Source organism: Hemitrygon akajei, chromosome 7 (assembly GCF_048418815.1).
Source record: "Hemitrygon akajei chromosome 7, sHemAka1.3, whole genome shotgun sequence".
Lineage (NCBI taxonomy): Eukaryota > Metazoa > Chordata > Chondrichthyes > Myliobatiformes > Dasyatidae > Hemitrygon > Hemitrygon akajei.
The window spans coordinates 105,935,468-105,950,831 of NC_133130.1; the positions used below are offsets into that span (position 1 = coordinate 105,935,468).

At 46.1% G+C, this 15,364-nt stretch overlaps 1 protein-coding gene across 1 annotated transcript in view; it reads left to right on the forward strand.

Annotated features, from left to right (window-relative positions):
- Nucleotides 1–15,364, forward strand: part of plg (plasminogen) — an 87,035-nt gene that overhangs the window by 23,013 nt on the left and 48,658 nt on the right. The window contains exons 6-10 of the mRNA XM_073051618.1: nucleotides 1,349–1,469; nucleotides 8,706–8,824; nucleotides 12,310–12,472; nucleotides 12,613–12,734; nucleotides 14,157–14,313. Of these exons, the coding sequence (XP_072907719.1) occupies nucleotides 1,349–1,469; nucleotides 8,706–8,824; nucleotides 12,310–12,472; nucleotides 12,613–12,734; nucleotides 14,157–14,313 (682 nt within the window). The remainder of the gene's footprint in view (nucleotides 1–1,348; nucleotides 1,470–8,705; nucleotides 8,825–12,309; nucleotides 12,473–12,612; nucleotides 12,735–14,156; nucleotides 14,314–15,364) is intronic.

The following is a 15,364-nucleotide window of genomic DNA, read 5'->3' on the forward strand; positions in this document are numbered from 1 at the left end:
GGAACACTGGGTCGCCTGTAGACTATGACCTCAACAACTGGGAGCCAAATGGCTTCCTGGAAGAAGGAGGAGAACAAGGTCTTATAGCTGGCAAAGTGTTCCACAGAACCCAGCAGCTGCTGTCCACAGCCTACTCACATGTCATTGGGCTTTGTAGATGGCAGCAGGCTGGTTAAAAAGATTTATAGGATTGCAGAATATCAGAAGAAGATGTGGAGGCTCCCGGAATATTGCGCAGGTTTCTGTTCACTCCATTATAGGAAGGGTGGGGAGGGTGGAGGGAGTTCACAGGTTTACTCGGATACTGCTTGGTTTGGAGGACATGTGCTACAGGGAGAGATTGGACTTACCAGGGTCGTCTGTGGAGCAGCAGAGGCTGATGAGAGACCCTGTGAAATTTTAAGCTATTATGAGAGGCGTAGTATCTTGCTCCCAGGGTCAAAATGTCTAACATTAGAGGGCATCCATGTAAGGAGAGAAAGGGGAAGTTCAAGGATAAGGCATGGGGAATTGTTTTTGCAGAGAGTTATTGGTACCTGGAATGCATTGCCGGGGTAGTAGTGGAGGGAAATATGATCGTGGCATTTAGGAGACTATGCTGGCTAGCGGTGCAGTGGCATCAGCGCAGAACTACCAGGCAAAAGGTCACAAGTTCAAATCCGGCCGGCTCCTTACGCGCTTTCCATCCGTGCTGGGTTGAGCATCGAGCTAGCAACTCGGCCTCACAGAACAAATGCTAAAATACCGCCCAACGTGCCACAAAGTGCGGAGAGGAACGAGAGTTAGGAGGCTCTTAGATAGGCATATAAAAGTACAGTAAATGGAGGGATATGGACATTGTGCAGACTTTAGGTGTCGCTAGCATAGCTAGTTCAGCTCAGTATCAAGGGGCTGAAGGGACTGTTCCTGTGGTGCACTGTTTTATGTTCTGCATTCTAATAGATTAGTAATGTAGCAAAGTACAGCATTTCCCTGAACATAGCCTCAGAGGTTAATGTAGCCATATAAAGGACACCCACAACTCTGGGTTTTATTAAAAGACAAAGAAGTTATACTAAACTTATCTTAACCAAGCTGAGAGAACTATAAACCCTGTTATAAAAGTAAGGGTGTGGAGTTAATGCAGTAACTGTACTTACCATGAGGTACCAAGTGACCAGGAGTTGTTGCTGTAAAGTGGAGGAACGACCTGCAATAGATCGCTCCCAGTAGAGTTGCAAACACAGAAGAGAGCGGATTAAGGAAGACCCTGGCATACATCAAAGTGTAATGGGGGAAGTCACACTTAGCAGTACTTGGCAGATATCCTGTTGCCACAGTAATGGCTGTCTTTCCCTTTTGATTCCAGAGGACTGCATGTTCTGCAGTGGAGAGAACTACCGCGGGAAAGTTTCCCAAACAGAGGACGGTATCACGTGCCAGCATTGGGACTCCCAAACACCCCACCTCCACGGGTACAATCCAGCCTCGTAAGTCAAAGGTCTATGAGAGACATGCGAGATTGTGCAGACACCGGGAATCCAGAGTAACACACACAAAATGATCTTCCAGCGTCAAAGGCATATAGCATCAGATGCATACCATTCATAAGAAGAAGTAAATTAATTTTTACAAGAAACACGCGGTATCACAATCGGAACAAAAAGTAATCAAAGTCCATTCTGGTGCAAAATGATCAAAGTAGTCATAGTATTGCTATACTGAGGTTATGATTAGATCTTTGACGGTTAACTCAACAGAACGGTTGAAGGGAAATAGCAGTTCTTGAAACTGATGGTGTGGGATTTCAAGCTTTTGTACCTCCTGCCTGATGGTAGTTGTGAGAAGATGGTATGACCCAGACAATGGGGATCTTTGATGGTAGACTTTGCCAATTTGTGGCAGTGCCTCCTTAGATACTACTAAAACAGTGGGGAAGGATGCTCCCATGATGATTTCCACTTGGCATGATTAACTTATTATTTAATTATTTATGGTTTTATATTGCTATATTTCTTCACTATTCTTGGTGCGGCTGTAATGAAACCCAATTTCCCTCAGGATCAATAAAGTATGTCTGTCTGTCTGTCTGTATTGGGCTAAGTCCATTACTCTGGGGTTCTTACATACCTACATCTCAAACCGACCATGAAGCAACCAGTCAGGACACTTTCAGCAGGATATCTGTAGAAGTTTGTTTGAATGTTTGGTGACAACTCAAACCTCCCTAACCTTCTAAGAAAGTAAAGATGCTGGTATGCCTCCCTAGTGACTTGTATCAATGTGTCAATCTCTTCCCCCTTCCTGGCTCCTCCTTCCCTCCCCCTCAAAAGGAAGTGAGTGACAATGTTGACAACAGCTGTTCAGACCAACAAGCAGAGAAGGTGCCATTCACCATTGGGACCAGGAATTTGAAATTATGATTCAAGGTTCAATTTCACCCAACATTCAGGATTCATGTTTATTTGTCACTGCTACATCGAAACATACAGTGAAATGCGTAATTTGAGTTAACAACCAACACACCCGAGGATGTGCTGACGGCAGACTGCAAAAGTCGCCACACTATAGGACAATAGACAATAGGTGCAGGAATAGGCCATTTAGCCCTTTGAGCCAGCACCACCATTCACTGTGATCATGGCTGATCATCCATAATCAGTACCCCTTTCCTGCCTTCTCCCATATTCCTTGACTCTGCTATCTTTAAGAGCTCTATCTAACTCTTTCTTGAAAGTATCCAGAGAATTGACCTCCACTGCCTTCTCAGGCAGAACATTCCACAGATCCACAACTCTCTGGGTGAAAGTTATCCCTCAACTCCATTCTAAATAACCTACCCCTTATTCTTAAACTGTGGCCTCTGGTTCTGGACTCCCCCAACATCGGGAACATATTTCCTGCCTCTAGCGTGTCCAATTCCTTCATAATCTTATATGTTTCAATCAGATCCCCTCTCATCCTTCTAAATTCCATTCCGGGAATTAACCTCGTGAGCCTACACTGCCCTCCCTCAATAACAAGAATGTCCTTCCTCAAATTTGGAGACCAAAACTGAACACAGTACTCCAGGTGTGTTCTCATCAGGGCCCTGTACAACTGCAGAAGGACCTCTTTGCTCCTATACTCAATTCTCCTTCTTATGAAGGCCAACATGCCATTAGCTTTCTTCACTGCCTGATGTACCTGCATGATTACTTTCAGTGACTGATGATCAAGGACACCTAGATCTCGTTGTACTTCCCCTTTTCCTAACTTGACACCGTTCAGATAGTAATCTGCCTTCATGTTCTTGCCACCAAAGTGGATAACCTCACATTTATCCACATTAAACTGCATCTGCCATGCATCTGCCCACTCACCCAACCTGTCTAAGTCACCCTGCATTTTCCTAACATCCACCTCACATTTCACACTGCCACCCAGCTTTGTGTCATCTGCAAATTTGCTAATGTTACTTTTAATCCCTTCATCTAAATCATTAATGTATATTGTAAATAGCTGCGGTCCCAACACCGAGCCTTGCGATACCCCACTAGTCACTGTCTGCCATTCTGAAAGAGACCCGTTAATCGCTACTCTTTGTTTCCAGTCTGCAAAACAATTTTCTATCCATGTCAGTACCCTACCCCCAATACCATGTGCTCTAATTTTGCCCACTAATCTCCTATGTGGGACCTTATCAAAGGCTTTCTGAAAGTCCAGGTACACTGCATCCACTGGCTCTCCCTTGTCCATTTTCATAGTTACATCCTCAAAAAATTCCAGAAGATTAGTCAAGCATGATTTCCCCTTTGTAAATCCATGCTGACTCGGACTGATCCTGTTACTGCTATCCAAATGTGCCGCTATTTCATCTTTTATAATTGACTCCAGCATCTTCCCCACCACTGATGTCAGGCTAACTGGTCTACAATTCCCTGTTTTCTCTCTCCCTCCTTTCTTAAAAAGTGGGATAACATTAGCTAACACAGGAACTGATCCCGAATCTATAGAACATTGGAAAATGATTACCAATGTGTCCATGATTTCTAGAGCCACCTCCCTAAGTACCCTGGGATCCAGACCATCAGGCCCTGGGGATTTATCAGCCTTCAGTCCCATCAGTCTACCCAACACCATTTTCTGCCTAATAGGAATTTCCTTCATTTCCTCTGTTACCCTGTGTCCTCTGGCCACTATTACATCTGGGGGATTGTTTGTGTCTTCCCTAGTGAAGACTGATCCAAAGTACCTGTTCAACTCATCTGCCATTTCCTTGTTCCCCATAATAAATTCACCCGTTTCTGTTTTCAAGGGCCCAACTTTGGTCTTAACTAATTTTTTCCTCTTCACATACCTAAAGAAGCTTTTACTGTTCTCCGTTATATTCTTGGCTAGCTTACCTTCGTACCTCACCTTTTCTTCCCGTATTGCCTTTTTGGTTATCTTCTGTTGCTCTTTAAAAGTTTCCCAATCCTTGGCTTCCCGCTCATCTTTGCTATGTTATACTTCTCTTTTATTTTTATACTGTCCTTGACTTCCCTTGTCAGCCATGGTCGCCCCTTACTCCCCTTAGAATCTTTCTTCCTCTTTGGAATGAACTGATCCTGCACCTTCTGTATTATTCCCAGAAATACCTGCCATTGTTGTTCCACTGTCATCCCTGCTAGGGTACCTTTCCAGTCAACTTTGGCAAGCTCCTCCCTCCTGGCTCCATAGTCCCCTTTGTTCAACTGTAAAACTGACACTTCCAATTTTCCCTTCTCCCTCTCAAATTGTAGATTAAAACTTATCATATTGTGGTCACTGCCTCCTAATGGCTCCTTTACCTCGAGCTCCCTTATCAAATCCAGTTCATTACACAACACTAAATCCAGAATTGCCTTCTCCCTGGTAGGCTCCAGTACAAGCTGTTCTAAGAATCCATCTCGGAGGCACTCCACAAACTCCCTTTCTTGGGGTCCAGTACCAACCTGATTTTCCCAGTCTACCTGCATGTTGAAATCCCCCATAACAACCATAGCATTACCTTTGCGACATGCCAATTGACTCTAGATTCAACTTGCACCCTATATCCAGGCTACTGTTTGGGGGCCTGTAGATAACTCCCATTAGGGTCTTTTTGCCCTTACAATGTCTCAGTTCTATCCATACTGACTCTACAGCTCCTGATTCTATGTCACCCCTTACAAGGGACTGAATTTCATTCCTCGCCAACAGAGTCACCCCACCCCCTCTGCCCACCTGTCTGTCCTTTTGATAGGACGTATACCCTCGAATATTCATTTCCCAGCCCTGGTCCTCTTGCAGCCATGTCTTTGTTATTCTTACAACATCATATTTGCCAATTTCCAACTGAGCCTCAAGCTCATCCACTTGATTTCTTAAACTTTGTGCATTCATAAATAATACCTTTAATCCATTACTCCCCTCACATCGATTCCTATTGCACTTGGCCATACTCTCCAATCCCTTCCTGAGCTTTCTGCCCTGTTAATTCTGTTGTCTTTCTTAACTTTTCTTATTCTCTCTTTCCCTTTAACTCCATCCTTCCATCCTTATATTTCCAGTTTGTCTCCTCCCCCCCCCCCCACTACTTAGTTTAAACACAGCAGTGTAGCAGTGGCAAACCTGCCTGCCAGTAAACATCCTATAGGATGTTTATAGTAGGGAAGTCGAGGACCAGAGGGCACAGCCTCAGAATAGAAGAACGTACCATAAGAACTGAGATGAGGAGGAATATCTTTAACCAGAGAGTGGTGAATCTGTGGAATTCATTGTCACAGATGGCTGTGGAGACCAAGTCATTGAGTATATTTCAAGCAAAGGTTGATAGGTTCTTGATTAGTCAGGGCATCAAAGGTTACAGGGAGAAGGTAGAAGAATGCGGTTGAGAGGGATGATAAATACGCCCATAAGATACAGGAGCAGATTTCGGCCATTTGAGTCTGAGTCTGCTCTGTCCTTTCTTCGTGGTTGATCCATTTTCCTTCCCAGCCCTAATCTCCTGCTTTCTCCCCATATCCTTTCAGGCCATGAATATAGCCAATGACTTGGCCTCCACAGCTGCTTGTGGCAAAGAATTCCACAGATTCACCACTCTCTGCCTAAAGAAATTCTTCCTCAACTCCAAAGTCCGCCGGTCTTAGACATCTCCACCATAGGAAACATCCTCTCTACATCCATTCCATCAAAACTTTTCAACATTCGATAGATTACAATGAGATCACCCCTCATTCTTCCCAATTCCAGTAAGTAGAGGTCCAAAGCCATCAAATGCTCTTCATTTGACAGGCCTTTCAATGCCAGAATCTTTTCTCATGAACCTCCTCGTGAATCTTCTCCAATGTCAGAACATCCTTAAGGGTCCCAAAATTGCTCACAATACTCCAAGTGAGGCCTCACCAGTGATTTATAAAGCCTCAACATTACATCCTTGCTTTTATCTACTGGCTGCTCATCTTGCTGCTTTGGAATGCTATGGACCTGATCTGAAACATCCCTCACCCTGGCGACTGGGAGGCAACGTACCCTCCAGGTGTCTCTATCAAGACCACCGCAGAATCTCATCTCTGTTCTTCTGGCAATGGAATCTCCTATCATTACTGCAAGTATCCTCTCTTCTGAACTGAAACACCAGACTTAGTGCTAAGGATCCAATCACTGCGGCTCCCTCCAGTACGTTGTCTCCATCAACAGTATCCAAAGCAGTATACTTATTGTTGAGGGGAGCGGCCACAAGTGTACTCAACACTGGCTTCCCACTTCCTTTCTTTCTCCTGAAAGTCGCCCAGTTACCTGTCTCCTGCAATCTAGGGGTGACTACGTCCCTGTAGCTCCTGTCTATCACCTCCTCATTCTCCCATATGAGCCAAAGGTCATCGAGCTGCAGCTCCAGTTCCTTAACACGTTCTCTGAGGAGCTGCAGCTCGGTGCACCCGGTGCAGATGTGGTTATCCAGGTCTCCCAGAATTCCATCATCTCACACAGAGAACAAAACACTGCTCCCAAGCCATCCTCATGTGCCCTAAATGAGCAACGAGTGGCTAAGAAGAAAAAGAGAGAAACTTACCAGATACTTACCTCGCCAAAGCCTGATCTCACCCGAGCCTGATGAGCAAATGCCACTCCAAACATCGGCCCGCTCAGAAGAATGGACGCTCCACTTGTACTTGCGTAATTTTTATTCACCCATTCTAATGAATCCTGCTCAGTGATTGGTCACAGTCCAACTCCAAAAAGTTGCTGCGAAGTTCTGCCTTTATAATCCAAGTGGGAACCTGAGCGAAAAGGTAGCTCCCTTTACAAACGTCCGCTCAGTGATTGGCTGCAGCATGGCACCCATGATAATCAGCCATGGCAGAATGGCAGAGCAGGCTCAATGGACATAATTCTGCTCCTATGTCCTATGGTCTTATTCCTGCGCCAACATAGCATGCCCACAATGCTCAGCAGACCAACACAGAATGCAACGAGCAACAAACAGCAACAGCAAAACAAGCCCCATCCCTCCCTACCACCCGCACACATACTCAGTCCTCTAACCCCAAGACACTCTGTTCTCCTATGGCTTCCAGCCGCCAATGGACTTAGATTTGGACATGCTGACATTGGACCTTTGACCTCCCCAGTGAACTCCCAGGGACTTGCAGATTCGGTGCTCTGGCCAATGGGCCTAAACTTCTGGACTTCTGATTCAGTCCTTGGCATCAACCCCAGGACCCGACAATCAGCAAACACTAGGCTTCGAACTCCTGACTTGCCGATGTTGGGACCCCAGAGGGTCACCGAACCTCGTTCCTCCTGCCCACACAGAACTCGAGAACCCACCAACAACTCTCTTACCCTGGGGGGGCTGGGCCACCAACCCCCTCCACGCTAACCTGCCGGACATCCTGGACAGGTCCGCAGATGTGCCGCCTCAGCACTGCTGGCCTTCGAACTTTAGGCTCCAGCCTCTCCTCCAGGCTTGGCCTGCTGGCTTCCTCCAGCATTTTGTGTGCATTCCTTCTCTCTGAAACCATCTCTATGACCCTAAAAGAAACAGTAAAGAACAACTGAAATTGAGGTTTCTGCTCAATTCCGTCTTGAAGCATTCATCCAAAAGGGGTGTATTTTCTTGTATTCATTCTTCAGTATCTCGTGTATTGCCTCTCTCTGACTGCCCTTGATGGAATGGCAGTGAGCTTCCCGCTGGTCCTCCTGGTGAAGGTGCTGTTGAGCAAGGATATCCAGGATTTAGATCCAGTGACAATGACAAACCGGCAACACGTTTCTGCGCACATGGAGGGAAGCACAAAGATGGCAGTGTTCCCGTGTCACGTTACCCTAATCACACCACTCAAGTCATCGGTGTGGGTGGGTAATGGGGTTGCAGCTGCTTCCTCACATTTCCTGTGACCTGAACTCGATCCCGGTCTCTGGTGCTCTCCGTTTCCAGTTTGTGCATCCTCCCTGTGACTCCACGGCTTTTCCCCGTCTGTTGCAGTTTCCTCCTGGGTTGCAGTGACGTAGCGATTTGCAGTGTAAATAGCCCCTGGAGTAGTTAGCAGTGTCAGGACTGGGGGCTGTTATGGGCACGTGGGAAAGGACAGGCTGTGGGGAACAAAGGCACTGATGGCAGCTAGCATAGAGTCGATGGGGTGAAGGGCCTCCTCCTATGTCACAGGTATCTATCTATCTAGATAGGTATTATATAGATATAATCAAAGTGAAGAATATCCAAACAATGTTCCTCCCTTCAGTTTTCCTGATAAATATCTGGAGGAGAACTACTGTCGGAATCCAGACGGGGAGCCCAGGCCATGGTGTTTAACGACAGACTCCAAGAAAAGATGGGCATTCTGCAATATCACGCGTTGTGGTGAGTGCTCTTATTCCTTTGCTGACTCTTCTCCAGATCCAGGGGAAGAGTGAATGATCGCCTTTTTGTCCCCTTTCCCAAACCTCCAGCCGCCATTCACAGATGTACTGTACGTCTCCCTCAAACTCCTGGCTCTATCCACCCACCAGAGAATGCACCTCATCCACAGCATGTTGATCAACAAGTGGAATTATGATACTGTGGCCAGTAGCGAGACGCGGTTACTGGAAGGGTAGGACTGGCAGCTCAGTGTAATGGGATTCCATTGTTTTAGGCATGATGGGGGGTATTAAAAGGGGAGGGAGGTGTGGCATTACTCATCAGTGCTCAGACAGGGCAGATGGGAGGCTTACTGAGACAACATGGGTGGAACTGAGGAATAAGAAAGAGAAGACCACGTTGATGGGATTATATTATAGACCCACCCAATAGTCAGCAGAATTTAGGGAAGGTTATTTGTAGAGAGATGGCAGAAAGTTGCAGAAAAATAAGGTTGCGATAGTTGACTTTAGCCTTCCACATATTGAATGGGACATCCATACTGTAAAAGGATTGGATGGGATAGAGTGTGTCAAATGTGTCGGGCAAGGTTTCCTTATTCAGTATATGAAGGTCCCAACAAGAGAAAGTGTGATACTGGATCCACTGTTAGGGAACGTGACAGGACAGGTGACAGAGGAGTGCTTGAGGGAATACTTTGGATCTCGTGATCATAATTCAATTAGTTTCAAGATAATTATGGAGAAGGATAGGACTGGTCCTTGGGTTGAGATTCTAATTTTGATGGTATTGGAAAGGATCTAGCAGGTTATTTTCTAGCAAAGTGAAGCTTGGTCATTGGCAGGCCTTCAAAAAGTGAAATATTGAGAGCACAGAGTTTGCATGTTACTGTTAAGAATAAAAGGCAAGGCTAACTGATTTAGGAAATCTTGGTTTTTGAGGATTATTGAGGTCTGGTTAAAAAGAAGAGGGAGGTGAATAGCAGGTATAGGCAGCAAGGAACACTTGAGGTACTTGAGGTGTATAAGAAATGCAAGAGAACATTTAAATCAGGAGGGCCTAAAGAAGTGTAAGGCTGCACTGGCAGACAAGGTGAAGGAGAATCCCAAGAGCTTCCACGGATATATTAAGAGCAAATGGATAGCAAGGGACAAAACTGGTCCACTCGAAGATCATAGTGATCATCTATGCACAGAGCCAAAAAAGCTGGGTGAGGTCTTATATGGATATTCTGCATCTGTCAGGAGATGGACAAGTCCATTGAACTGAGGCAAAACAGCAGCATGGTCACAGATTGTATCTGGCATCCCAAGGTGTTATTGTCTTTTTTAAACATATTCTTTATGATCACAAAACCCTGCTGGATGTTAAGAACTTAAGGCACTGTAGGTCTACCTCATCAGTAGGTCGCTCATTGGCGGAGAAACTGAAGGAGCTGGACCTGGTGTGGCCCTTAATGCTGAGTGTGAAGGAGGTGTGCAGTGTAACGGTGAGTGATCATTTTTGTTGCCTCTCTTGCGCTTGCAAGACCCGCTTGGACGTTGGTGGTATGGAGTGCTGCAAGTCCAATTCCTTGTAAACATTGGGAATGGATGGCACGGAACCTACTGCCCTCAGTGATGGTGAGGGGTAGGCCTTAAGCAGCAGTCCAGGGGAAGGTGTTGAAATCAGGCTGGAGTCGGTGCTGCCCCCTAGTGTTTTCTTGGCAGCAGACAAGTTGAATTGTGTTTGACTGCAGGCTGCTACAACATTCATGGAGTCAGGGACTTGGACTATATTTTATTGGGTGACTGCATTTTACTGCTATCTTACGTGCCTTGTGCTGTGTGTGATTGCTGGTACTGCATTTTGCACCTTGGCCCTGGAGTAATGCTGTTTCACTTAGCTGTACTCTTGGGTACTCATGTATGGTTAAATGACAATCAAACTTGAACTTAAACTAGTGCAGAAATTGCAGGCACCCTGGAAGAGGTATTTAAAATCCTTAACCATGGGTAAGTTGCCAAAGGACCAGAGGATAATTTAGTTCAGTTGTTCAAGAAAAGCTCCAAGAATAAGTCAGGAAATTATAGGCCAATGAGGCTGACGTTAGTAGTGGCTGAATTACTGGACAGGATGGATATATATTCAGAGAGATAGAGTCTAACTTGGGATAGTCAACATGGCTTTCTGCATGCTAAGTCAAGTCTAACCAATCTTACAGAGAGTTTCAAGGCGGCTACAAGGAAAGTTAATGAAGGAAAAGTAGTGGACATTATACCTGCGCTTTAGCAAGGCTTTTGACAAAGACCCGCATGGGAGGCTGGCCAAGAAGGTTCAATCACTTGCATTTAGGATGAGGTGGTAAATTGGGTTCAATGTTGGCTTAGAGGGAGAAGCCAGAGTAGATGGTTACCTCACTGACTGGAGTCCTGTGACTAGTGGTGTGGTGCAGGGATTGGCGCTGTTGTTTGCCATCTGTATTTAAGACCTGGATGATAATGTAATAAACTAGATCAGCAAATTTTCAATGACCTGAGGACCTGAGTTACAGGAAAAGATTGAACAGGTTAGCACTTTATTCACTAGAGCGTAGAAGAATAAGGAGAGACCTGATAGAGGTATACAAACTATGAGGGATATAGACAGGGTAAATGCAAGCAGGCTTTTTGCACTGAGAATGTGTGAGGAAGAACCATAAGTCATGGGTTCAGGGTGAAAGGAGCAATACTTAAGGGGAACCTGAGGGGGATCTTTTTCACTCAGAGGGTGGTGAGAGCGTGAAATGAGCTGCCAGTGGAAGTGGTGGATGCAGGTTCGACTGCAACATTGAAGAGAAACGTGGTTAAGTCCGTGGATGAGTGGAGTATGGAGGGCTATGGTCCAGTTGCAGAAGAACAGTTTGACACAGAATAAATGAGCCAAAATGCCTGTTTCTGTGCTTTAGTGCTCTATGACTCTATAGTCTCCCCATTACCACCAATTCCCCCGCCACTATTACCACTCCCTTAAGTCTCACCTCCTTTACTTAACCAAATCCAGTACCTGAATCTGAATCGGACTCTGGTAGGGCTTTGTGTTCCTGGTTTTCATCTTCCTCCAACAGTCATCTTTCATCTTCACACTCTCCTCACCTCACCATTCTCCTGCTGTCATCCACCTGCTACTGACTCCCAGCTCCCTTCCCCTTCCTGTCATCTTACACCCCTCCGCAATCCTCTGATTGCCTCTGAACCCTATCTCTCCACTTCCCCCTCTCCTCTTTACATTGTCCATCTTCCCTCTACAGTCTCCATGCTGTTGCAGTGTTTCAGGCCGAAATGTCCATGGTTCCTTCCATCCCTGTAGATGCTGCTCGACCCGATGAGTTCCTCCAGCAGATTGCTTGTTGCTTCGTTCTGTTGGTCTGTCCCTGTCCTTGAGAAAGTAGGAGCAGCTCCCCCTAATGTTGCCCACATGAGAGTGCAGTATAACAAGTGCTGTTGTTTCCTCTGCCAATCCTCCAGGGGAAGAGCCTCCAGCCATTGAAACAGAGACGGAGTGTTACACGGGCAAGGGCCATAACTACCGGGGAACTGTATCGACAACCATTTCTGGTGAAGTCTGTCAAGACTGGAGCTCTCTAATTCCACACAAACACACGAGAACCCCCAGTAATTACCCCTGCAAGTAAGTGGTCCCATCCCTGAATCTCTCGCCTGTTGATTTGGGTTAGATCATGTGAGAGGGAAATCCTATGTGGGAAGCATCGGGGTGGGGGGGGGAATTTCCTTGCCTTTGGTAACCCACTGCTCCTCCATCCATTTCAGAGGGCTGGAGGCTAACTACTGCCGGAACCCAGACAACGAAAAGGAGCCCTGGTGTTACACATTGAACCAAAGCATCCGATGGGAATATTGTCAGGTGCCGAAGTGTGGAGTTCAGCAACAAGGTGAGGAAATCCTCAGATCCCGAGAAAGGAGGAAGATTTGATCGAGGTTTACAAAATAACGAGGGGGCATAGATAAGGCAAACACAAACAGGCTTTTCACACTGAGGTTGTGTGAGACTAGAACTAGAGGTCATGGGTTAAGGGCGAAAGGTGAAATATTTTAAGGGGAACCTGAGGGGGAACTTCTTCACTCAGAGGGTGATGAGAATGTGGGTCGAGCTGCCAGTGGAAGTGGTGGATATGGGTTTGATTTGAACTTTTAAGAGAAGTTTGGATGAGTACGTGGGTGGGAAGGGTATGGAGGGTTGTGGTCTAGGTGTGGGTCAATAGGACTGGTCAAAATAACAGATCAGCACAGATTAGATGGGCTGAAGGTCCTGTTTCTGTGCTGTAATTCTCTATAACTCTTTCCCAGTTCCTGCCCCGACTTTCTCCACAGAGATCTGAAGTAGGAAGCTCTCTGCATTGGTCATTGGTGCGGTTTGGGCCAACCTTTGCCACTGGGTGAATCTGGGATGGTGATGTTTTCTCACATATTTGCAGATATTGTTATTTTCCCCAGATGCCACCCAGAGATAATGAAGCCTTTTGTTGCTTCGACTATCTGTGCATCTGGATAGGAATATGCATGCCCTCTGCTTCTCCCTATCCCAGCATGACAACGATAACTCCTTCTCACCAGCTCCTAGCTGCCAACTCAGCCTCCATGTCCTTTGGTAGATGGGTGGGGGGTGGGATTCTCACATCCATCCATTTACAGTTTAGCGTCTCTAGTAATCTCACAGCAGTTCAGCTGAACAGTAGTCCATCCATCTTGTACAAAGAGCTCTTCGAATAGTCCCCATCCCTCCTAGCCCACAACTGTTCCTTTTAAAAGAAGTATCCATTTCCTTTTTGAAACCAGTCTGAGACATTAACCACAGTCCTCTTTGGATGCTACCTCACCTGCTGGACCCACAAAGTAAGAAAAATTCAGTTAAGCGTCTCCAAGTTTAGCCAGCTATCAAATTTGTTTCAAACCTAGAATTTTTCCGAATGTCCTTCAGAACTTGGGGGAGTGGTGATGAAGTGAGAGCTGGGAGGTGATAGCTGGAAAAGATGAAGGGCTGACGAAGAAGGAATCTGCTAGGAGCGGAGAATAGACCACGGGAGAAAGGGAAGAAGGAGGGGAATGGGAAAAGAGAGGAGGGGGAAGGGGGAGAAATTGCCTGAAGGTGGAGAAATCGATATTCATGCTGTCAGTGCAGAGATACCGTGCTGGAATATAAGGTGCTGCTTCTCCTACCTGACTGTGGCCTCATCATGGTGGTGGAGGAGGCCATGAACCAACATGTCAGAATGGGAATGGGAAGTAGAATTGAAAAGGGTGGAAAGCCAATGCTCTGATCAGAATGTTCCCAAGATTTTGCTGTTTATTTTTAGTGTCACTAGACGAAGGTGGACCCACTGACTGCTATGTTGGCAATGGGTTGGACTACCGCGGAACTACTGCTGTGACCGCGACAGGGAAACGATGCCAGGAATGGGCATCTATGACACCACACAGACATGAAAAGACACCGTGGAATTTCCCTGAAGCGTACGTAATACAAAAACAGTTAAATTATACCAGACTCTTAGGTTCAGTAAGAGTAGAATTTAAAAGCATTCTCAGGACATTTCACCCCATATTCTGTTTGGGTAGCCTCCAACATCAATTCCTCTAACTTCTGGTAATTTCTCCCCTCCTCCCTTTTTCCATTCCCCATTCTGGCTTCCCTCTTTTCTCCTTACCACCCCCTGGTGTCCTTCCTCTTGTCCATTCTTCCGTGATCTACTCTCCTCTCCTATCGGATTCCTTCTTCTTCAGTACTTTAGCTCTTCCACCAATCATCTCCCAGCTTCTCATTTCATTCTCCCAGCCACCTTACCCCTCATCTGGTGTCACCTATCACCTGCCAGCTTGTACTCCTTCCCCTCCCCCCACCTCCCAGAAGTTTTCATGTTTTATTGTTCTACAACATTGAATCACAGTGGATTTAATCTGGCTGATCAACAGAAAAAGACTCTCGTGTCAACGTGAAAACAGATCTTTACAAAATGTTCTAAAATAATTCCAAATATAAAACGGAAAATAATTGATTGCATAAGTATTCACCCCCTTTATTATGACACACCAAGTCATCACTGGTGCAGCCAATTGGTTTTAGAAGTCACATGGTCAGTTACATGGAGATCACCTGCGGGCAGTCAAGGGGTTTCAATTGATAGCAGTAATTACGCCTCTTCGAGAGTGGCTTCAGATAGACTGCAGTTCAAGCTTACGGACGTAAATGCCATGAAAATTGGCTTCTTGCAGCAGCAGCCTGACATTGAGATGCATCCTAGGAATCTCTGGGACATACCATCAGTGATGTAACCTGGGGTCCTCGGGTGTTTTGGCTCTTTCTCTCCCAGGCGACCCAGCCTGGGGTGATCAGGCCCCAACTTGTGTCCCAGTAACATTGGTCCATGGGTCACACCGCTTGATCCTCAGCTACCTGGAGGCTCACTCAGTGTCTCTGTGACGGTCCTGATGTCTGTTTTCTTTGCCACCCTTGTAATCCTAAGGAGAGAGTAGGTTCTGCTGGGCAAGCAGCCAGCAAAAGCTC